Genomic DNA, 24,919 nt, shown 5'->3' on the forward strand with positions numbered 1-24,919 from the left:
TCTCTTATCTTCTGTTCTCTCCCCTTCTCTACTCTCCTCTCCTCTCCCCTCCTCTTCTCTCATCTCCTCTCCCCTCCTCTTCTCTCCTGTCTTCTCCTCTCCCCTCTTCTATTCTCTTCTCTCCCCTTCTCTCCTCTCCCCTCCTCTTCTCTCCTCTTCTTTCCTCTTATCTCTGTTGTGCTGCACGGTTTTGTGTCTTGTTGTGCTATGCCATGCCGTGTTGACAGAGTGTGTTGGTGGACAGAAATCTCCTGTAGATTGCTGTGTCGTGTTGATGTGGAGTGACAGTGACATATGGAGTTTCCACACAGCCCCGCTACATTTGTTTCATTTAGAGAACAGAGATAATATGTCTCACTGAGGCAGTCCCTACTAGACCCAGGAAGTACTTCAGTGTGTCTTTCATTTTGACCGCAATTACCTCTCTGACAAGCCCAGAGTGTGTGTGCGTGTGTGTGTGTGTGTGTGTGTGTGTGTGTGTGTGCGTGTGTGCACATCAAGTTCACTGAGTGTCTGGGAGAGTGATTCTTTATTTGGATCAGCACCAACGTTTTTATGTTTTCAGTAATGTTTTCATTTGGCCCAGGGAGGATTAATTTGTGACATGATTGGAAGCTATTACATCTTGTAAATAGCCAGTACTGATTAGTTTGAAGACCCACGCACGCACACACACAGGCACTCAGAGTAGACTTGATGGGCCTGCTGTGATACTGCAGTACAAGATGGGTACGTACGGACTTAGCCAGGCAATAAAATGGCTGATCAGGAAATAGACCACCTCTGGGATATTTATGACTTCATGTCTATCATGAATTTGACCTCAATAGCCCTGCGATTGATTTTTACAAGACCTGACTCCATTTGATTAGATTTTTTAGCAGGTTCTGGTCCAAAAAACTGTTAGTGTGGACATAATTATTTTTCTGTGATTTAAAACTGAATCTTTTAACACCTCTGGCTCTTAGATGCAGTAAATAAGAGTTAGTATATAAATGATAAAACAGCTTGATAGACAGATACACCATACAGTATATAAAAAAGTATGTGGACACCCCTTCAAATGAGTGGATTTGGCTATTTCAGTCACACCCGTTGCTGACAGGTGTATAAAATCGAACACAGCCATGTAATCGCCATAGACAAACATTGGCAGCAGAATGGCCTTACTGAAGAGCTCAGTGACTTTCAACGTGGCACCGTCATAGGATGCAAACTTTCTAACAAGTCAGTCCGTCAAATTTCTGCCCTGCTAGAGCTGCCCCGGTCAACTGTAAGTGCTGTTATTGTGATGTGGAAACGTCTAGGAGCAACAATGGCTCAGCCACGAAGTGGTAGGCCACACAAGCTCACAGAACGGGGCTGCCGAGTGCTGAAGCACGTAGCACATAAAAAAAAAGGTCTGTCCTCGATTGCAACACTCACTACCGAGTTCCAAACTGCCTCTGAAAGCAACGTCAGCAAATTAACTGTTCATCGGGAGCTTCATGAAATGGGTTTTCATGGCCGAACAGCCGCACACAAGCCTAAGATCACCATGTGCAATGCCAAGCGTCGGCTGGAGTGGTGTAAAGCTCGCCGCCATTGGACTCTGGAGCAGTGGAAAAGTATTCTCTTGAGTGATGAATCACGCTTCACCATCTGGCAGTCCTACGGATGAATCTGGGTTTGGCGGATGCCAGGAGAACGCTACCTGCCCCAATGCATAGTGCCAACTGTAAAGTTTGGCGGAGGAATAATAGTTTGGGGCTGTTTTTCATGGTTTGTACTAGGTCCCTTGGTTCCAGTGAAGGGAAATCTTAACGCTAGAGCATACAATGACATTCTAGACGATTCTGTGCTTCCAACTTTTTGGCAACAGTTTGGGGAAGGCCCTTTCCTGTTTCAGCATGACAATGCTCCCGTGCACAAAGCGAGGTCCATACAGAAATGGTTTGTTGAGATCGGTGTGGAAAAACTTGACTGGCCTGCACAGAGCCCTGACCTCAACCCCATCGAACACCTTTGGGATGAATTGGAACGCTGACTTTGAGCCAGGCCTAATCGCCCAACATCAGTGCCCGACCTCACTAATGCTCTTGTGGCTGAATGGAAGCAAGTCCCCGCAGCAATGTTCCAACATCTAGAGGAAATCATTCCCAGAAGAGTGTAGGCAGTTATAGCAGCAAAGGGGGGACCAACTCCATATTAATACCCATGATTTTGGAACGAGATGTTCGACAAGCAGGTGTCCACATACTTCTGGTCATGGGGTGTACTTTAATCTCAGTATCTGTGACACCAGCAATTGAATGCACATAAGGATGTTGTCAAGCTGGTTCTTGCTAAGGGCTATTCAGTTGTTTTAAGGGCATTCGATATGTTTGTGTGCATGTGTTTGTATGAGTGTCTTTCCTGGGGGTACTCATTTAGGAGAAACAGGTCAGGTCACCACCCTATGACTCTCATGGTGACATCATGTATCTCTTTACACTGTAGCCTCTACGCCATGTCCTGCCCTCTGGTGTGTCATTCTCTACTCTATCACCATCTGCTGCTGTCTCATACCAACGTGTGAGCTGTATTACATTTTCTTATACCACATATCTGGGAGCGAGAACTCAGCTGGCTCTACTGTTGAGCCACAGAGGTTAGAATGAACTGTATGAAGTGAGTGAAGGATGCAATTATAGTGAAAGTAAAAGTGTTTAGGTATAGTTAACATGGAAGGGAGAACAGTACAAGTGCTGACACACATAATTAAGAACCTGGACAGTATATATTTTACAGTACTCTGTACCTCTTGACTAGATGCATCTCAAGTCCCATGGACCTCATGCCTTTGTTGTACTTAGGGGATCTCCTCACCTTGTGGTATAAAACCTTTAAAATATCATTACTGTCCAAAATGCCAACACACAAAGCACTCCAACAACCCTTTTCTACACCTTGTGGACTATATTTTAGAGCAAACCTTACAAAGTACATACTGTATCTCCAACATGTCGGCAAAGCACCCCAACAACCCACCCATTTAACCTCTCAGATCCTTTAGATCAGTGGTCACCAACAGTCGAAAAGCCTTCCTATTTTTTGTTGTTATTCGTCTCGCGCTGTTGGCGGTAGGTGCACCCGATTCAGCTGCCCTGCGCACAGGGTAGGCGAAGTGTTCCCATTTTGAACCATTTCATGTGTCTGAAAATACAAACTCTGCCTTCCCATTAGGCCCGGAGAGCAAATCAAGTGCACTATAGGCCTACTGCTGGCTAATTGGATGGCTCAGATGACCGTGTCTGCAGTAACGTAGCAGGCATAAAAGAAAGTTACAGAAAAGTTGATACTGTGAGATTCAGGTGCGCACCTCCTCTGCGCACCTGAACCATTCTTCCACTGCATGGGCCTCAGTTTGGCTCGGAGTCAGGGCCGGCTGACATCCCAGGATGCACCTGAAGGGATCAGCCCGGTGAAGGAGTGACGAATTCAGCAAAGCTGCTGTTTTTCTGAGTGAGTTCATGTTTAAGTTGTTACTCAGCACTGTCAAAACTTTTTATTCAACACTTTTATAAGTCATAAAATGTGCGTTCCTCTTACTTCAGCTCGTGCTACAACCAGCACGGCAGCTGCAATTAATGAGTAGGAAAGTGCAAAGATAGGCTTGCGTTGTAATTATTAGCGGCTTGGATCTTTTTTTATATTGAGAAATATTTCACTTTTGATGTTCATAGGAGTAACAACATTCATTTGTGCATGAGGAGGAAATGATGCGTTGCGACTCGAGTTTCACCATCAGCTGGAAGACGGTGTCCCTTTTTGGTCAGTGTCAGCGGAGGAAAGGGAGAGCGGAGGGACGTTGAGAGGCGGACCCTCAGTCAGAGGCTCTCTTCCTCCAATGAGACTGACCATCAGATGCAGGCATCATCAGCCCAGTAAAATAAAAATAAAAAGCAAATTATTTAAATGTATGCTCAGTCAGCTGTGCCTCACAAGTAATAAAACAACTGATCTATTACCGGTGTGATCATATTGCCTACCTAAACCTTTGAAATACACTACCGGTCAAAAGTTTTAGAACACCTACTCATTCAAGGGTTTTTCTTTATATTTACTATTTTCTACATTGTAGAATAATAGTGAAGACATCAACACTATGAAATAACACATATGGAATCATGTAGTAACCAAATAAGTGTTAAACAAATGAAAATATATTTTATATTTGAGATTCTTCAAATAGCCACCTTTCGCCTTGATGACAGCTTTGCACACTCTTGGCATTCTCTCAACCAGCTTCACCTGGAATGCTTTTCCAACAGTCTTGAAGTTCCCACATATGCTGAGCACTTGTTGGCTGTTTTTCCTTCACTCTGCCGTCCGACTCATCCCAAACTATCTTAATTTAGTTAAGGTCGGGTGATTGTGGAGGCCAGGTCATCTGATGCAGCACGGAGGTGTGTTGGGTCATTGTCCTGTTGAAAAACAAATGATAGTCCCACTAAGCCTAAACCAGATGGGATGGCATATCGCTGCAGAATGCTGTGGTAGCCATGCTGGTTAAGTGTGCCTTGAATTCTAAATAAATCACTGACAGTGTCACCATCAAAGCACCTCCACAACATCACACCTCCTCCTCCTCTGCGTCTCACAAAGACACGGCGGTTGGAACCAAAAATCTCCAATTTGGACTGCAGACCAAAGGACACATTTCCACCGGTCTAATGTCCATTGCTCGTGTTTCTTGGCCCAAGCAGGTCTCTTCTTATTATTGGTATCCTTAGGGAGTGGTTTCTTTGCAGCAATTCGACCACGAAGACCTGATTCACACAGTCCCCTCTGAACAGTTGATGTTGAGATGTGTCTGTGACTTGAACTCTGTGAAGCATTTATTTGAGCTGCAAATTCTGAGGTTGGTAACTCTAATGAACTTATCCTCTGCAGCAGAGGTAACGCTGGGTCTTCCATTCCTGTGGCGGTCCTCATGAGAGCCAGTTTCATCATAGCGCTTGATGGTTTTTGCAATTGACTGACCTTCATGTCTTTGCTTATTTGAGTTGTTCTTGCCATAATATGGACTTGGTCTTTTACAAAATAGGGCTATCTTCTGTATACCTTGTCACAACACAACTGATTGGCTCAAATGCATTAAGAAGGAAATCAATTCTACAAATTAACTTTAAGAAGGCACACCTGTTAATTGAAATACATTCCAGGTGACTACCTCATGAAGCTGGTTGAGAGAATGCCAAGAGTGTGCAAAGCTGTCATCAAGGCAAAGGGTGGCTATTTGAAGAATCTAAAATCTAAAATATATTTTGATTTGTTTAACACTTTGATTTCATATGTGTTATTTCCTAGTTTGTTTTTTTCTTCACTATTATTCTACAATGTAAAAAGTAGTAAAAAAATAATAATCCCTTGAATGAGTAGGTGTGTCCAAACTTTTGACTGATAGTTAATATTTTTAAATGGTCCCAACAATGCATTGCCATGGCAATTCAAGCAAAGCCAATATGTGGTGATAATGTATTGGGCCTATAGCATACTGCTGTAACGTATACGCAGGGAGTCTGTAAGGAGCTGCAGAAGGAGAGTTTAGTAATAATAAACATGACGATAATACAAAACAGCAGATGCGTACTGAACGTAACCAAAACCAATACCGCCTGATGACTGAGGCAACTGAGGGCTATATGAAGGTAATCAGGGTGGTGATGAAGTCCAGGTGTGCTTAACAATGGGGAGCAGGTGTGTGCAATCATGGTTGTCAGGTGTGCACAATGTAGTTGCCAGGACCGGTGGATAGTAGACCAGCGACGTCGAGCGCCGGAGGGAGCTGGAGTAGGCGTGAAAGTACCCGGACGGCGGAGATGGAAATCCCAGATGATTTTGGGGTCCAGGATGTCCGCCACCCAAAAGCGCTCCTCAGGACCGTACCCCTTCCAGTCCACCAGGTACTGGAGCCGTCCCCCACGACGTCGGGAGTCCAGGAGGCACCTAACAGCATAGGCGGGGGTCCCTTCGATGTCCAGGGGAGGCGGAGGGGTGTTGCGGGGGACAGCATCAGCCAGGGGACCAGGAACCGCCGGCCTGAGGAGGGAAACATGAAAGGAGGGTGAGATCCGGTAGTTGGTGGGGAGTTCTAAACAATATGTTACCTCATTGACCCTCCGGAGGACCTTGAAGTGCCCCACAAACTGGGGGCTCAGCTTCCGGCATGGCAGGCGGAGCGGGAGGTTCCTGGTGGAGCGCTAGACGTGATCACCAGGATGGAACACGGGAGCCTCACTGCAGTGGCGGTCCGCCTGATCCTTCTGACGGCAGACGGCGCTCTGGAGACTCACGTGGGAAGCGTTCCACACCTCCTCTGCGCACCTGAACCATTCTTCCACTGCAGGGGCCTCAGTTTGGCTCGGAGTCCTCAGAGCCAGGGCCGGCTGACATCCCAGGATGCACTGGAAGGGATCAGCCCGGTGAAGGAGTGACAAATTCCGTATTCCGCCCACTCCGGACACACTCCCCTTAGGAACCTCCCCAGCTCCCGGTTGGTCCTTTCCACCCGCCCGTTAAACTGAGACCGGTACCCGGATGTGAGGCTGACCGTGGCCCCCAGCTTCTCCATAAAGGCTTTTCAGACCCGTGACGTGAATTGGGGTCCATGCCAGTGAAATGGGAACCAGAAAGGGTTTGGCGGAGAACGATGATAATGGAATACTCAAGCCTACACTGGGAGACAGAAGGTCACGGGGCCGCCCCTCTGCTCTAGTGGACCCCGGGTTGGGACGCACCGGACACCACTGAAGCTGGTGCCCCTCCTGGATGCAATTGGGACAGAGCCCCAGCTGTCTCCGGCGATGCCGCTCTGCCACAGAGAGGTGTGTGGCCCCTACCTCCATGGGATCAGGCTCTGCCTCAGGTCAGCCAAAGGAGGGAGGTGAGTGCGAGGTGGACACCGGCGCACTCGAAGAAGGTTATCCAGACGGATGGCCATCGTGATGAGAGCGTCCAAGGATATGTTGTCATCCCGACATACCAACTCTGCCTGGACCTCTTCACGCAGTCCACTGCGGAATAGAGTTTGGAGCGCCGGCTCATTCCATCCGCTGGAGGCTGCCTCAGTCTGAAAGGTGAGGGCGCACTCCGCAGCGGTCAGGCACCCTGCTGGAGTTGGAAAGGTCGCTCACCTCCCTCTCTGCCCCTCTGGAGGATGGTGGAAGACCGCCCTGAACAGAGCCATGAACCTATCATAGGATCCCAGCTCCTCCTCTCCCCTCTCCCAGACGGCCGTAGCCTAGTCCAATGCCCATCGACTTTGAACTAATCAGAGAGCACAAACCTCCACGTTGCGGAGCCAACAGCAGTGATAAGAAACATTTAAAAATAGGGCACTTTTCCCGGTGTAATCCACCCCCTTTTCATCAGAATTGTTCTAACTAAAAGAATAAAGCTGCATAATAAAGTAGAAAATCTAGAGCATGTCTTTACATCTTTTACATCTAGCTAAGGAGTTGTGTGTTTGAATTTAGGATTTTTTTGTTAGGTTTGATAATGTGTACTTGGTAGGGCATATTTTAACCAATGGGTAAAATAATATGTTAATTGTGTAGATAGTCCTCTAAGAAAACCAATGGTCCAAACCTCATGTCTCTATCATAATCCGTTCAGAGTTTTTACTCTTGTAGGATGGCCAGAATTAGGGTGACTAAAACAATGGAGGCCAGAGTAAAAAAATAAAGAATCTGGAAAATTGCATTGTATTTGCTAGGCTGGATTCTGGTGCTGTAATTACAGTTTTTCTCAGTCGCTTTGGTGCATTTTTCACATCATCCCTAACATGTGCAAAATAATAAGTGCATTTCTCAGAACAATTTGTACAAACTGCAATTTACAATAGATATGTTTCTAAAGCTAGTCAGTCACTAAAAATCCTTAGTACATCTCTCAAAAGTAAATATTCATGCCAATGATCATGTCAGTGTCATCAGAATGATAAGTCATTGAGTCATTGTTCACGAACAAGGTTGTCAAAATGTTTAGGCATGTTGTCAATGGAACTGTGTACTTTGACAGTATTACCTGATGTAAACTTAGGCTACAGTTTGGATGACAGTTACTGTATTGAAAATGCACAAGGCTGCACTTCTATGGCATATATCAATTTCAACAGTACTATTTACATATTTACTGTATGTGGGTTATTGATTGAAAGAGACTGGACAACCCAAGGGGCACAAAGGAAAAAAAACTAAATTAGAAAGAAACACAGGAAACCACCCCTAAGGCACAACTTTGCCCACAGCACTGTTCTAGTGCTGTCTCTACACATCCAGACGTTCCTGTCTGTCAGCCCACATATTCTCATCCACATCACACCGGATATTTTCCCTTCCAATGCAACGTGGAAAGAATCTTTTGGAATGCCTTATCCATCCTCTGCAGGCGTCTACTGTGGTGTCCTCACATGCTGCATCCATTGCAGCCAGCAGGGTCATCTGTGTGTGTGGCTGACGATCGTACACCTTCCACCTCCATGCTGAAAAGAACTCCTCAATTGGGTTAAGGAATGGTGAATAAGGTGGGAGGAATTCTATGAGCATCCTCGGGTGGGTCACAAACCATTGCCTTATGATGTTTGATCGATGGAAACTCACATTATCACAAATGACCACATACTTTGGCAAATCCTCTCTAAACAGACCCCTCTCATCATCAGGGATGAGAGCCCTGTAGAGAGTCTCTAAAAAGTTGAGTAGATGCTGGGTGTTGTATGGCCCTAAAAGGGGGATATGGGTTAGGACACCATGCTCCGAAATAGCAGCACACATGGTGATATTTCCTCCCCGTTGGCCTGGCAAATCCACAGTAGCTCTGTGACCGATGATATTCCGACCCCGCCTTCTGCATTTGGTCAGGTTGAAGCCAGCCTCATCCACGTATACAAAGTTGTGAGAGGGTTCACTTGATTCCAACTCCATTATACGCTATATCCCAGAACACACAGTTGAATTTGTTTTGGTAAGGAAGAGTGACATAAAATGTACATATATTGCATGTTCCTTCCACAGCAATGGAAATGTGTGCAGTTTATGCTTACTGTACTATGTAACACTATAAAATGTTACTGTAAAGTAGTTACATAGATATATGTTTTACCTGTACATACTGGTACCGTAGCTCCTTAACTCTGTCCTCATTCCTTTGGAATGGTACACGGTACAGCTGTTTCATACTCATCTGGTTTCTATGCAGCACCCTGTCGATGGTTGAGATGCTAACCGTATGGATCTTTTCAAAGACATCGTTGTCTTCTATAATGGTCCTTTGTATTTCCCTGAGTCTCATGGCATTGTTTGCTCGGACCATGGTGCAAATAGCCTCCTCCTGTTGAGGTGTGAAAAGGCGTCCTCTGCCACCGGTTTGAGGTAATCTTGCAGTCCTATTTGTGGAAAAATGCAGTGATGCATCGCACACTTTCACATAGACAAAAACTATGCGAACACACATTTTACTGTAAAACATACAGGTGGGTGCATGTAAGGTGCAGTATGTATCTGTATAGAGTATATTTCTGTATGCTGTGAAATACAAGTGGACTACTGTAATATGAAGCATTGTAGGAAGTATACAGTATACTGCTTATATACAGTAACAGTGCACTGTACATTGGTGGACATACCTGTTCTCTCTTCGAAACGTTTGTACTATTGAGGACACGGTTGATCTCCCAATATTCGGCTGCACCCTTCGACCCGCCTCAGCCATTGTAAGGCCATGATTGACAACATGGTCTACAATAGTGGCCCTTATGTCATCAGATATGCGCCTATGTCCTCTTCTGCCTCTTCCTCTGTTTTGCCTTCCACCACGCATCCTTGCTCCTCTTCTTCCTCCTCTTGGCTGTTGACCCTGTTCGTTTCCTGGTCCATCCATTATTGGAAAATTGCAACTCTGTGTTGTGGTCTGTCTATATATGCTTGCCAATTGATTCTTCATGAGATGCACCTTTGAGCAATTTAGACAACTGGTTGATTGTTGGTTGAACTAACACTTTACATTCCTTCATGAGTGAGGGTTAATTTCACCTGCACGATTCAGCAATTTACGTTTTTGTACAAAAGGTCTAATAGAAATGTGTAAAACTATGCTTGACAGTTTATGACAAATAGTTCAACAATTTTGCATGTAATGGCTTATGCAAGGAACTAATGCCTAGATGTTTTGAGGGGTAAGACTATTCAACAGAGAACCATCTACTATATTTTGATCAACATGACATGAGCAATTGAAAATGTGGAAAAAAGCTGACACTTGTACATTATCAATTGCAATATGTACAAAAGCAATTGCAATTTGTTCAAAGGAATAAGAAATTGCTTTAATGATGTGCACAAGTGACTAGATGATTTGGAATTTGTACAAGTAGTATCAAGAATTGCACTTTTGATCTAAGAAATGCACCAAAGCGACTGAGAAAAACTGTAAGGCTACTGGCTACCTGACAGGCTCACTTTCCCACTGAACTCGTCATATTTCTTCTTGAATCCATAGGACATAAAACAATAGGTAAGATGGATATACATTTTTAGACATGACATGGAGTATTTTTATATTTTAGTATACGCTTGTCATATGAACTTGAAATTCCTGTTCTTTGTCGAAGATTTTTCACAAAAATAAGCTTATCACTTTGAAATCTCAACAGAGCACTGAGCGTATACCAAGCTTTTTATTGTCAATGGCATTGAATTCAGCTCGTGTCATGCTAATTTTGCTTTTTGCGACCCGTGAACACAACTTTGAAGACAATGACCACAAAATGTAAAATCCTCAAGTTGTTACGAGAAACATGCACCGCTAAGTCAACAGAGCTCAGTGCTTATTATCGGATGTATTAGGTTACGAAATCAGACTTTTTGGATATAATGTTAATGATATGTTAGAGAAAGACCACGCTGAACGATTCAGAACATGTAACAGGTAAAATATATTTTATAACAAAAGAAAGTGACATTTCATCACCAATGCGCGTTTTCACCCACTCTGGGCAGAGTGGGTGGATACCCTACATTTACATTTACATTTACGTAATTTAGCAGACTTACAAATTGGTGCATTCACCTTATAGCCAGTGGGATAAGCACTTTACAATATTATGTTTGTTGTTTTTTTTTTTTTTTTGGGGGGGGGGGGGGGTAAGGAGGGGGTTAGAAGGATTACTTTATCCTATCCCAGGTGTTCCTTAAAGAGGTGGGGTTTCAAATGTCTCCGGAAGGTGGTGAGTGACTCCGCTGTCCTGGCGTCGTGAGGGAGCTTGTTCCACCATTGGGGTGGCAGAGCAGCGAACAGTTTTGACTGGGCTGAGCGGGAACTGTGCTTCAGCAGAGGTAGGGGAGCCAGCAGGCCAGAGGTGGATGAACGCAATGCCCTCGTTTGGGTGTAGGGACTGATCAGAGCCTGAAGGTACAGAGGTGCCGTTCCCCTCACAGCTCCGTAGGCAAGCACCATGGTCTTGTAGCAGATGCGAGCTTCAACTGGAAGCCAGTGTGGTGTGCGGAGGAGCGGGGTGACGTGAGAGAACTTGGTAAGGTTGAACACCAGATGGGCTGCGGCATTCTGGATGAGTTGTAGGGGTTTAATGGCACAGGCAGTGAGCCCAGCCAACAGCGAGTTGCAGTAATCCAGACGGGAGATGACAAGTGCCTGGATTAGGAACTGTGCCGCTTCCTGTGTAAGGCAGGGTCGTACTCTTCGAATGTTGTAGAGCATGCACCTACAGGATCGGGTCACCGCCTTGATGTTAGCGGAGAACGACAGGGTGTTGTCCAGGGTCACGCCAAGGCTCTTCGCACTCTGGGAGGAGGACACAACGGAGTTGTCAACTGTGATGGCGAGATCATGGAACGTGCAGTCCTTCCCTGGGAGGAAGAGCAGCTCCGTCTTGCCAAGGTTCAGCTTGAGGTGGTGATCCGTCATCCATACTGATATGTCTGCCAGACATGCAGAGATGCGATTCGCCACCTGGTTATCAGAAGGGGGAAAGGAGAAGATTAGTTGTGTGTCGTCTGCGTAGCAATGATAGGAGAGGCCATGTGAGGATATGACAGATTCAAGTGACTTGGTGTATAGCGAGAATAGGAGAGGGCCTAGAACTGAGCCCTGGGGGACACCAGTGGTGAGAGCACGTGGTGCGGAGACAGCTTCTCGCCACGCCACTTGGTAGGAGCGACCGGTCAGGTAGGACGCAATCCAAGAGTGAGCCGCGCCGGAGATGCCCAGCTCGGAGAGGGTGGAGAGGAGGATCTGATGGTTCACAGTATCAAAGGCAGCAGACAGGTCTAGAAGGACAAGAGCAGAGGAGAGAGAGTTAGCTTTAGCAGTGCGGAGAGCCTCCGTGACACAGAGAAGAGCAGTCTCAGTTGAATGACCAGTCTTGAAACCTGACTGGTTTGGATCAAGAAGGTCATTCTGAGAGAGATAGCAAGAGAGTTGGCTAAAGACGGCACGCTCAATAGTTTTGGAGAGAAAAGAAAGAAGGGATACTGGTCTGTAGTTGTTGACATCAGAGGGATCGAGTGTTGGTTTTTTGAGAAGGGGTGCAACTCTCGCTCTCTTGAAGACAGAAGGAACATAAAAACGGCTGCATTGGACTTTTAAAAGTGAGATTTTTACTGGATAGTTACTTTAAAACAGCAACACGTTCTCTACATCCCATGACATAATGTGTATAATTACAGGAACTTAACTTTAACACTGGGGGGGGGGCACCAGTGCTTAACTTGAGCCAGATCCTATCAGTTTTGGACTATTTCGTTCCAGAACCCAATTTCCAGGATCCGGTAACTCTCGTGGCATGAAAAATAATTGTCACTGTTTGCAATGTAACAATTCTAATAAAAGCAATCAGTGTTAATTCAAGTTGACTCCTCTGTAATGCTCCTGCCCCTTAAAAAACATAATGTGAAAACGTGCCTGATATTCTAAGAATTGATTTGTGTTGAGCAGGCCCGGGTTTATGGTTTGCGCAACATTGTAGCCTATATAGACCAACGCGTGGCCATTGCTGTGGTGAGAGAGAGAAGGTGCCTTTCTATGATCTCTCTCCGTCTCTATGCACTGATAGACATGGGCCTGCAACTCTCATCTTTCCAGCATTGCACTTAGGCGGAAAGGGTGCTGGAAGTGTCGCAGCACCCCTGATCAATTGTTACAGAATTACTGCTGTCTGTTCAGAAATACATTTAATAATTCCAAATACTACACCAGGAGTAGGCCTATAATTTAGCCACAGAGGATCAATAGCTTATTAAAAAAATAGCCTAGCTGTGGATTGTGTGTAGCCCAATCACAAGGCATGCCTACAGTCAGGAACATGCGGCAAATCTGTCATTGAATAGCATGCAGCCAAAACAGGCCTTTCTCAGTATTTGAAATACAATTGCGTGAAAACACAGGTTGGAAAGCAAATGGATCCAGCTGAAAAGAGAAGACTAATCTGTCTGTAGGCTACCAAGTAATCAACTTCCAAACAGCATTGTTTTACAAAGTAAAACAAGATAGATATAAGCTTTGGCACCAGCGCATCAGCCAATCGCTGGTGAGTCAGTGAAACTGGAAAGCTTTTTTTAGGACTCGTTTCCTCATCATATTTTACAATATGTGTGTCTCCATACACGTAGGCCTAGGCTATTGATGGATTAAAGAAAATGTTGTTTTTATTGATCTCAGATTCTCAGTTTGTCAGTGTCAAAGTAGCCTGTAATTTTGATCATTTGTGAGTTATAAAAAAAGATTCTGCTAAAGTCTCCAGTCATCTAAAATAATGCATAATTGCATGAAATGCGTTTATAAATGGGCACATTTTTCCCGGACTCTAGGCTACAAAAAAAAAAAATTCCCAATGTGTGCAACTTCTGCAAGCGCCTCTACTGTTCTGCTCTATGCCAGTATGCAAAAGCGATGATAATGCATGCAATGCTTTATTATAATGTTGATTTTGTTTTGGTACCTCAGAGCCCCCGAAGCACTGGGGGGCACTAAATGTTTTGCCCGCGAGGTAGGGGAGAGCCCCGACCAAATCTTGCTTAGGGCCCCCAAAAGGCTAAAGGCGTCACTGCAACACATACAGACAGACACACACCACTTTTTTAATCTACTGGTGAATTAAGGCATCTGTTCAAAGTTAATTTTTATATTGGTGATAATCTCATCTTTACCCTCTGCAGAGTTTGACTTAATGCTCTTTGTCTATCTCTATCTCTGTCTCTGTCTCTGCTCTCTCTTTCTCTCTTTCTCTTTCTCTCTCTCTCTCTCTCTCTCTCTCTCTCTCTCTCTCTCTCTCTCTCTCTCTCTCTCTCTCTCTCTCTCTCTCTCTCTCTCTCTCTCTCTCTCTCTCTCTCTCTCTCTCTCTCTCTCTCTCTCCCTATGTCTCTGTCTCTCTCTCTCTCCCTCTATCACTCTCCCTCTCTCTCAGGGCCACTGCTACATATCAAGGACAGATCATCTTCAAGGACGCTCTTGCCCAGCAGCTGTGTGAGCAGGGAGGTGAGCAGCAGAGAACACACACACAAACACAAACACAAACCACAGACAGACTAACGATGATGTTTCAGCACTACAGATAGAGACTTTTGGGTGTCCTGTATTGCCAGCTTAATTTCAGTTTATGCTAAACTCAGCTATTTCTCTGATCTGTACTGTTTATAGCCAGTACTCCTCCTCACAGCCAGTTCCTCTGTGACAGTACTAAGTACATATTGACAGTGCATTCCCATCATGCACTCTGAGTAGCGGTAATTACTTCTTGACAAGCACCCCTCTAACAGATCCCTTCTGAAACACTACCTGAGAGAGGTTTGCAATCAGAAGAAAATGAAGTGGGGTTTTCTTGAACTAGGCTAACTCTGTTTTCACTCTGACGTGTGGCCCTTAATAGCACTAGGCTATTAGTCTTAGGCCAGTAGTGCTAGGTCAGCAGTGCCATGGTAGTACTAGTGGTGCCATTGAGACAGTCCTCAGTATTAAAGTCCCATACTACTCAGCTGTCTGGACCCATGCCAGTATTAAGAAATGAAGCCTAGAGCCTGAAAGAGAGAATGAGTAAGAGAGACAGAAAAGGATTGAAGGATGAAGGTTGCTGGCATTGCACTCTGTACTGTAGGTGACATGGAGACACTGTCTGTATTAAAGAGTGTACGAGATAGAGACAGAAAGAGAGACATACAGATATCTCCCTCTCCTTGCCCTAGGACCCTCTCAACATCAACTCTACTGCCACAGTGCCTAGTCGTCTCTGTTTGGCAAAACACCTGTTTAGGTTTTCCCTGCCAACCTCCAGCATTACACACACACACACAAGACACAGAGAGACACTGACAGACACAGGAGCCATGCAACCTACTACCAACCTCAAGCATTACACACACAGACATGGGCGCCTGACTTTGTCTGAAGGTGGGGGTGCAAAAGCCTGGGAGGGTGGCGGGGTCTGGGGGACCTTCCCCAGAAAATATTAGCATAAATTTCAAATAAAAAATCCTGCAATTCTACACTGTTTCTTAACAGGGAGAATCCATATTTATGAACAATTATTCTTAGATTTTGCTACAATAATTTTGAATGAAAAGGTGTTTAAATGACTAGATTACTAATATACTCCCTTCCCTGAAAATCCCACCCCAAATAATTTATTAACAGGTCTGAAACCCTACCAACCCTGTGACTCACAAACATCCCGCCCCCTTCCTTGAAAATCCCACCCATAATTATCAATTGACAGATCCCTAATCAACCCTGTGACTCTCACAAGTATCCTACACCTCCCCTGATAATCCCATCCACAGTGATCGATTGACAGGCCAAACTATTAAGAATGTGGCCAGGATAACTCATGACAATGAGGAAATGAAATCGAAAATGGGAGGAATAATATTGTTTGTACTTGTTAGGTTAAGAAAAAGCATTGTTAAATTGCACATGACGTTTTCTTCTTGTTTTTTTCACAAAGAATGTGATCACAATAATGTACAAATGTACAAATGTGAGCCATGATTTATCTTACAACAATTTTCTTTCTCAATATGGAAGTGTATCTGGTAGGGTTTTGAATAAGAACTGTCAACTTGAAAATGCAAACTGGAGTTTTGCATTTCAATTGGTCATTGATTATGTTCACATGAAAATAATATAGTATTATCATTATCAAATTAGATTATTTTGGCAGATATGTACAGTACCAGTCAAAAGTTTGGACACATCTACGCATTCAATGGTTTTTCTTTATTTTTACTATTTTCTACATTGTAGAATAATAGTGAAGACATCAAAACTATGAAATAATACATTATGTAGTAATGAAAAAAGTGTCAAACAAATCAAAATATAGTTTACATTTGAGATTCTTCAAAGTACACACCCTTTGCCTTGAACACAGCTTTGCACACTCTTGGCATTCTCTCAACCAGCTTCATGAGGTAGTCACCTGGAATGCATTTCAATTAACAGGTGTGCCTTGTTAAAAGTTAATTTGTGGAATTTCTTTCCTTCTTAATGTGTTTGAGCCAATCAGTTGTGTTGTGACAAGGTAGGGTTTGTATACAGAAGATAGCCATATTTGGTAAAAGACCAAGTCCATATTATGGCAAGAACAGCTCAAATAAGCAAAGGGAAATGACAGTCATGACATCATTACTTTAAGACATGAAGGTCAGTCAATACGGAACATTTCAAGAACTTTGAAGTTGCTTCAAGTGCAGTCGTAAAAACCATCAAGCGCTATGATGAAACTGGCTCTTATGAGTACCGCCAGAGGAAAGGAAGACCCAGCGTTACCTCTGCTGCAGAGGATAAGTTCATTAGAGTTAACTGCACCTCAGATTGCAGCCCAAATAAATGCTTCACAGAGTTCAAGTAAATGACACATCTCAACATCAACTGTTCAGAGGAGACTGCATGAATCAGGCCTGCAAAGAAACCACTACTAAAGGACACCAATAAGAAGAAGAGACTTGCTTGAGCCAAGAAACATCAGCAATGGACATTAGACCAGTGGAAATGTGTCCTTTGGTCTGCAGTCCAAATTTGAGATTTTTGGTTCAAACCGCCGTGTCTTTGTGCAGGTGAACGGATGATCTCGGCATGTGTGGTTGCCACCATGAAGCATGTAGGAGGAGTTGTTATGATGTGGGGGTGCTTTGCTGGGGATGTTCTGTGATTTATTTGGAATTCAAGGCACACTTAACCAGCATTCTGCAGTGATACGCCATCCCATCTGGTTTGGGCTTAGTGGGACTATCAGTTGTTTTCAACAGGACAATGACCCATCACACCTCCAGGCTGGTTAAGGGCTATTTTTCTAAGAAGGAGAGTGATGGAGATGACCTGCATCAGATGACCTGACCTCCACAATCACCCGACCTCAACCAAATTGAGATGGTTTGGGATGAGTCGGACCGCAGAGTGAAGGAAAAGCAGCCAACAAGTGCTCAGCATATGTGGGAACTCCTTCAAGACTGCTGGAAAAGCATTCCAATGGAAGCTGGTTGAGAGAATGCCAAGAGTCTGCAAATGCTGTCATCAAGGCAAAGGGTGGCTATTTGAAGAATCTCAAATATAAAATATATTTTGATTTGTTTAACACTTTTTTGGTTACAACATGATTCCATATGTGTTATTTCATAGTTTTGATGTCTTCACTATTATTCTACAATGTAGAAAATAGTAAAAATAAAGAAAAACCCTTGTGTTCTAAAACTTTGGACCAGTAGTGTATGCTGATGGTTCAGTTTTAGAATGGGTGGCCCCTAATATACTAGTGCTGAACATCTCTAAAACTAAGACCATTGTATTTGGTACAAATCATTCCCTTTGTTGTAGACCTCAGTTGATAATGAATAAGATGGCTGTTGACCAAGTTGAGGAGACTAAATTACTTGGTGTTACCTTTTATTGTAAACATTCATGGTTAAAACATATTAATTAAATGGTTGTAAAGATGGGAAGAGGTCTGTCAGGGATAAAGATGCTCTTCTTTTCTGACACCACACTCTACAAAGCAAGTCCTGCAGACTCTAGTTTTATCTATCTTGATTATTACCCAGTCATATGGTGAGGTGCTGCAAAGAAGGACCCCGCAAAACTGCAGCTGGCCCAGAACAGAGTGACACGTCTTGCTCTTCACTGTAATCAGAGGGCTAATATCAATGCTATGCATGCCAGTCTCTCTTGGCTAAAAGTAAAGGAGAGACTCACTGCATCACTTCCAAATATTTATATGAAACATTAATGTGTTGAAAATTCCAAATGGTTTGCATAGTCAACTTACACACAGTTCTGACACTCACACTTAACCCACCAGACATGCCACCAGGGGTCTTTTCACAGTCCCCAAATCCAGAACACATTCAAGAAAACAACCAGTATTATATAGAGCCATGATTATATGGAACTCCCTTCCATCTCAGATTGCTCAAGTGAACAGCAAACCAGGTTTGAAAAACTGAATAAAGCAACACCTCACGGCACAACGCCTCTCTCCTATTTGACCTAGATATTTTGTGTGTATGTACTAATATGCAGGCTATGTGTAACATTTCAAATTGATATAGTTCTGTCCTTGAGCTGTTCTTGTCTATTAATGCTTTGTATTATGTAATGTTTCATGTTTTGCATGGACCACAGGAAGGAAAGCTGCTGCTTTCGCAACAGCTAATGGGGACTCTAATAAAATACCAAATTACCAAATACCGAAGCGGCCATGGTGCGCTCGCATATGGGGCTCAGCCAGGACTGTTAATTTTGTAAATGAATAAAAACATTTTAACAATGTGAATTAACCGATTGAAGTTGGGGAAGAAAATATTGCAAAAATGCAGAATGGTGTTAAATGCCTGTAAAAAGCTTGGGGAGGATTTTTTTACCCACACATTTAATAATTTAGTATTAGGCCTAGTGATTATTTCTCACTATCTACTTGTGAGGGACTCATTGTGAGCTACTAATTGGACATGCAGTTTTCTGCTAAGGTGCAACCTTTAGTAGGCTGATGGAAGGCTACTCAGAGTCAGCGAAGCCTAATCAGACCATGCTCATCATGGTTGTTACAGGCAAATTATACAAGAAATTTGCTTGTGGTCCATGCAGCTAAAATGATTTGTAACAACACCATTGGACCAACACCATCGGACATGAAACAACATTTCAATTGTAACAACAGCACAACAAAATAGATCAATGATGTTTTTAAACACCAGTGGTGCAACTACTGCTTTCTAACTGCACTGAACCAAAACAGTGGAGTGCGGGAGCGAAGCAAAACTTCTAAGTGGTCAAAACCATCCATCTTGAGGTGACGGTGTGCAAAATGCAATCCGTTAATAAATATATCATATATAAAATGGACATATCTATTTTAATACAGACAAGCTCATACCTTACTAATCATTGAAAATGACAAATTACCCAATGGATCATGATAATTTTTTGGTAAGAAAGTATGTTTGCACCCCTATTTTGAACGTGGGGATGCATCTGCTCAATTGCTCAGGTGCCTATGCACACAGACACAGAGAGAAACAGACAGACACAGGAGCCATGCAACCTACTGCCAACCTCAACCATTACACTCACAGACAGAAAGAGGAGCCAGGAGCTAGAGGGCGGGCTGGGGAACACATATTTAGATCGTATATAGCTTACATGATCATGGAAGAGTGAGTATAAGTGTAGAGAAGGAGCGGGAGGGTGAGAAAAAGTGAGCGAGAGACAAAGGGAGAGGGAGAGAGAAAGGGAAGAAGAGGAAGCGAGAGATATAGTGAGATGGAGATAAGAGAAATAAGAGAGATAGACTAACAGGTTGCGATGAAGAGATGAAGAAAGAAAACAGGAGTGACAGAGAGAGGAGGAGAGGAAAGGAGGGAGAAGGGACAGGAGAGGAAGAAAGCGGTGGACAGTTCGGCAGTAAATTGCCGGTGTCAGTAATGACAGCTCCTGTCTCTCCGGTGGAGGAGGGATGAGATGGAGAGATGGAAGGATGGAGGAAGGGTGTTAATGAGAAAGTTGAAGGTCATAAATTGTGGGTGATGATGGCTGCAGTGAAGCGATCATACACGAAAAAAAGAAGGGAAGGGGAAAAATGAGGGAGGGAGAGGCAGATGAGAGGAGGATGAGTGAGGGCTTCTAACCTCGTTAAAGGCTAATTCCTGGACATCCTCTCTCTCTTCTCTCTCTTCTCTCTCTCTCTCTCGCTCTCTCTCTCTCTCTCTCTCTCTCTCTCTCTCTCTCTCTCTCTCTCTCTCTCTCTCTCTCTCTCTTTCTGTTCTGCGGTGGTCAAACACTGTCAGGATTCAATCTGAATTACAAATGAGATGGGAATATGCCAGGGGAAAGAAGGGAGGAGAGGATAGAGGATTGAAGGAAAAATAAAGAAAGATGGAGAGAAGGGAAAGAGCCTGCTGGATGAAGGGAGAATGGGGAAAATGAAGAAAGAGTGATAGAAAGGGTAGAGAGCTGATGGGATAATGAGAGAGAGGGGAACATGGAAAGAGAGAGAACGAGAGATGGATAGAGAGAGAGAGAAGTAGTTGAATGGTTTGTGGTGAGAGTGTATGCTCGGTACATAGCGATGTTGTCAGGCAACGATTGCCGATGTTCCACTGGCATAATGGATTGAGACGGGCTAATCTACAGTGGTTTGTGAAAGTATTCACCACCCTTGGCACTTTTCCTATTTTGTTTCCTGGAATTAAAATAGATTTTGGGGGGGTTTGTATCATTTGATTTACACAACATGCCTACCAATTTGAAGATGAAAAATGTTTTTTATTGTGAAACAAACAAGAAAAAATACCAAAAAAACTGAAAACTTGAGCGTGCATAACTACTGGCCACTCTTCAGTAAAGCCCAGCTCTGTGGAGTGTACGGCTTAAAGTGGTCCTATGGACAGATACTCCAATCTCTGTTGTGGAGCTTTGCAGCTCCTTCAGGGTTATCTTTGGTCTCTTTGTTGCCTCTCTGATTAATGCCCTCCTTGCCTGGTCCGTGAGTTTTGGTGGGCAGGTTTGTTGTGGTGCCATATTCTTTCAATTTTTTCATAATGGATTTAATGGTGCTCCGTGGGATGTTCAAAGTTTCGGATAATTTTTTATAACCCAACCCTGATCTGTAATTCTCCACAACTTTGTCCCTGACCTGTTTGGAGAGCTCCTTGGTCTTAATGGTGCCGCTTGCTTGGTGGTGCCCCTTGCTTAGTGGTGTTGCAGACTCTGGGGCCTTTCAGAACAGATGTATATATACTAAGATCATGTGACAGATCATGTGACACTTAGATTGCACACAGGTGGACTTTATTTAACTAATTATGTGACTTCTGAAGGTAATTGGTTGCCCCAGATCTTATTTAGGGGCTTCATAGCAAATGGGGTGAATATATATACACGCACCACTTTTCCGTTATTTATTTTTTAGAATTCTTTGAAACAAGTTATTTTTTTCATTTCACTTCACCAATTTGGAATATTTTGTGTATGTCCATTACATGAAATACAAATACAAATCAAGTTAAATTACAGGTTGTAATGCAACAAAATAGGAAAAACGCCAAGGGGGATGAATACTTTTGCAAGGCACTGTATCTCTCTCAGTCCACGGCCCTCTTGCCAAACCCAGGACCTGCAACTTCAAAAGACACATACATGAATAATCACATTGTGAATGTCCATAGCACTTTGAAATTACAACATAGAAAGTTACAGTATATTTCCATTGACTTTAGAGTAGGTCAGAGTTGGAACAAGATGTTGGGTGTATGGAGTGAAGGACTTGGTCCATGGTCCTTTCTTTACAACATGGAAAAGAAAGTTCCACACACATCTCTCCTTGACATGGATTTATTTGACCAACATTTCAGCTAAAGAGCCTTCATCAGGGAGTCCTTTCTTAGCAATATTTAGAAAACGTGGTTTACATGCCTAGTCATCTTTAGTTAGTTTCCATTTGAGTGACAGAGGTGAGCCTGAGGTCTATAGAACCTAAAGAATTCTTCCTCTTAAGTACTATATAAAACTGTCCCAGATCCAGCCCCGAGAATGACATGGAGAGTGCAAACTGTACTGAGAAAAGTTTCCTTCCTGAAATAGGGTATTAGTATTCAAACAGGCATTAAAGATACCAGAAGGGCTCAAGCCACTTCAGAAGTGAATGTGCTAAGACTCAGCTTTGAGGAGCGGAAGAAATTAAAGCGATCTAAAGCAGGGTTGTGATCCACAGAGGAGAGTGGGATGGAGAGAGCGGGAGAGGGAGAGGGAGAGGGAGAGATAGGGGGTAGGCAGGAGAAAGAGAGAGAGGGGGAGGGAGAGAGAGGGGTGAAGGAGAGGGAGGGAGAGAGAAGGAGGAAAAGGGAGTGAGTAAGAGGGTAAATCAGGGCTGATCAGGCTGAAAGTTGAAGAACAAATGGACAGATTAGGAAAGAGTCAGAAAGAGCAGCTGTCACTGCAGCCAAGGGTTTAATACAGTGAGGAGGAGGAGGAGGAGGAGGAGGAGGAGGAGGAGGAGGAGGAGGAGGAGGAGGTGAGGAGTGAGAGATAGAGAGAGGGAAAGGGAGGGAGCAGGAGGAGGGAGGTAGGAAGGGAGAACATACACTCTAAAAAGCAAAGGTTCCTGGAGTATCCTTTAGGGGTTCTTCAAATTGAAACTGTGGGGGAACCCCTATAAGTTCTTTGAAGAATCCTTGAAAAAGGTTATTCAAAGAACCCTTGAAAAAGGTTATTTGAAGAACCTTTTGTGGGAACCCCTATAAGTTCTTCAAAGAACCCTTGAAAAAGGTTATTCGAATAACCTTTTGGGGTTCATCTTTTTAACTCCCTGTTAAAAAAATATTTTATTAATAATGACAATATTGATTTAAATAATTAATTGTTTATTTAGTGGCACCACAAATGTGAATTAATATTTACAAAACTATTTCCAAAGAAAACACATTTCAAAATTGCAATATGTCAGACCATAATAAATAATACATTTACTTTGTATAGTGCTTTTCATTTCAATTTTTTAAAAATAGAATAATGATGTACAATAAAAACAATAGGGGCAGGGGTAAGGTTAGCCACAAACCTTAGCTGTCTTTGATGCTGGTCCTGCATTCCCATCAGAACTCCTTTTCTGTGTGAACTTAGCTCTGATGATTGCAACCTCTGTTTTGCAGACAAGAGTTGAATTTATTTGTAATCATCCCATGCCATGATTCCTTAGTAAAGGAGAATGGAGATTTAGTTATTAGTAATGACCACACATTACTGTGAAATGTGTAAAAAAAGAAAGTAAAAATATCACTCACATATCCTTGTCCTGTACGGCCCCTTAGAAATGGGTAGTTGGCCACCAATGATGTACAGACGTCGGTATATTGTCTGCTTGTAGGGTACCTTTGAAAATAGTAAATCAATGTAGTGTTCCATTACAGCTAAACACATCCCATGACTATGCACACACGTACACACACAAATAAACTCACATGATGTGCTTATTTATAAACTTACCAGGTATATGTGCACATGGTATCAAATAAAACTTGGATGATTTGGCTCCTCCACTTGGACCGATGAGTGGGAGAGTGGAAATCTTCACTCTGTTTGTTGAGTTCACACTGCAGGACTGTGGGGAACTCAGGATGGGTGAATATTGTGGGCCACAGTTTTGTGTTGGTTGGTGGATGGTGGTTGTTGGTTGGTTGTTGGCTGGTAGTTGGGGCTGGTAGCAACTTGTGGTGGGTTGGTCTTGTTGGAGAGAGCTGAGATATAGTAGAATATACGTTCACATGTTTAGTTCTGTCGTCACAAATACAAAGCAGATTGTAAGATCTATACAGAAAGAATCAAGGTATGAATTCTTGTTATGGTATTACAAGTTGAATAGCTTTGTTGTACAAGGAACAATTATATAAAGCTTATTATATTTAAAAATAGTTGATAAATACCTCACAGTTAAATACTTCTTTAAAATTCCAATTAATTTAGCAAATCGAACTTGAGTTTTCATGACTGGAAACAGCTGTTCGATCATCCTGTCGTTCAAGCCCATGAGTGTCTCACCATCGATGTGGTAGTCTGTTGAGTAAAGTTGAGAACGTTTTATTAGATATGAGATATTAATAGCAGTAGTTGTTTTACAGGATTATATATTGCATTGGAGTCAAGACTGGAGCCAAATCTATAGACCAAGACCCATCCTCTTAAAAACAAGAACCAGGATATCAAAAGCTATGACGCGATCACAACCAGTTTAAATGCTGAAACACAAGACACAAGACTCCATCTCAATTGGAGTCATATTTTAGACAAAATCACCTGCAAATCCAATACCGGAGAGGGATTGTGAGTCTCCCCTCGGGATCAAGGTAGCTGTCCAGACTATGGAACGCCAGTTCCTCCCCAGGCACCACGGCTGCCCACTGGAGACTGTCCTCAACCACACAGGAATGTGCATGGCTGTTGAAACTAGAGGGAGTCATGAGCTTTCCACAAAAATACCAGCTGCCCAATATGCCGTATATGTGGTTTACTTTGAAGAACACTGGAATCTCCTCAGTGTGCGCCATCCAAATCACCAGACAATCACCAATTTGGTATGACACGCTGTCTACAGTGATGCACTTCGTTTTAATGACATGGTCTGGATTCAGATTCTCCCCAAATCTAGCCTACAGATCACAAGTGACAGAGACCAGGAGGGCATGAATTGGGATGTCTCTTGTGTCTGCGCAGAGTGGTACTGTGCTTCCTAAGCATGTGTTCTTTGACTGCTCCCAGCATTGTCTCATCTGGTGTCTTTTGGCCAGTGTCTTTGCAATGTTTTTGTAGTTGCAGATGACGTGCAATTCTCTTGAAGTACTGATGTGTGGCATCAAAGTGCATACACGACATGGATAAGTGGTCCATATGCCATCAGCAGTCG

General features: G+C 43.4%; 1 protein-coding gene across 1 annotated transcript in view; it reads left to right on the top strand.

Moving 5' to 3' along the window:
- The window catches only part of LOC311137001 (reelin-like), a 221,303-nt gene that overhangs the window by 96,022 nt on the left and 100,362 nt on the right, over positions 1-24,919 (top strand). Inside the window, 1 exon segment of the mRNA XM_084171327.1 lies at positions 14,444-14,514. Coding sequence (XP_084027453.1) covers positions 14,444-14,514 — 71 coding nt within the window.

Source organism: Coregonus lavaretus (genome assembly GCF_964263955.1).
Source record: "Coregonus lavaretus genome assembly, chromosome: 11".
Lineage (NCBI taxonomy): Eukaryota > Metazoa > Chordata > Actinopteri > Salmoniformes > Salmonidae > Coregonus > Coregonus lavaretus.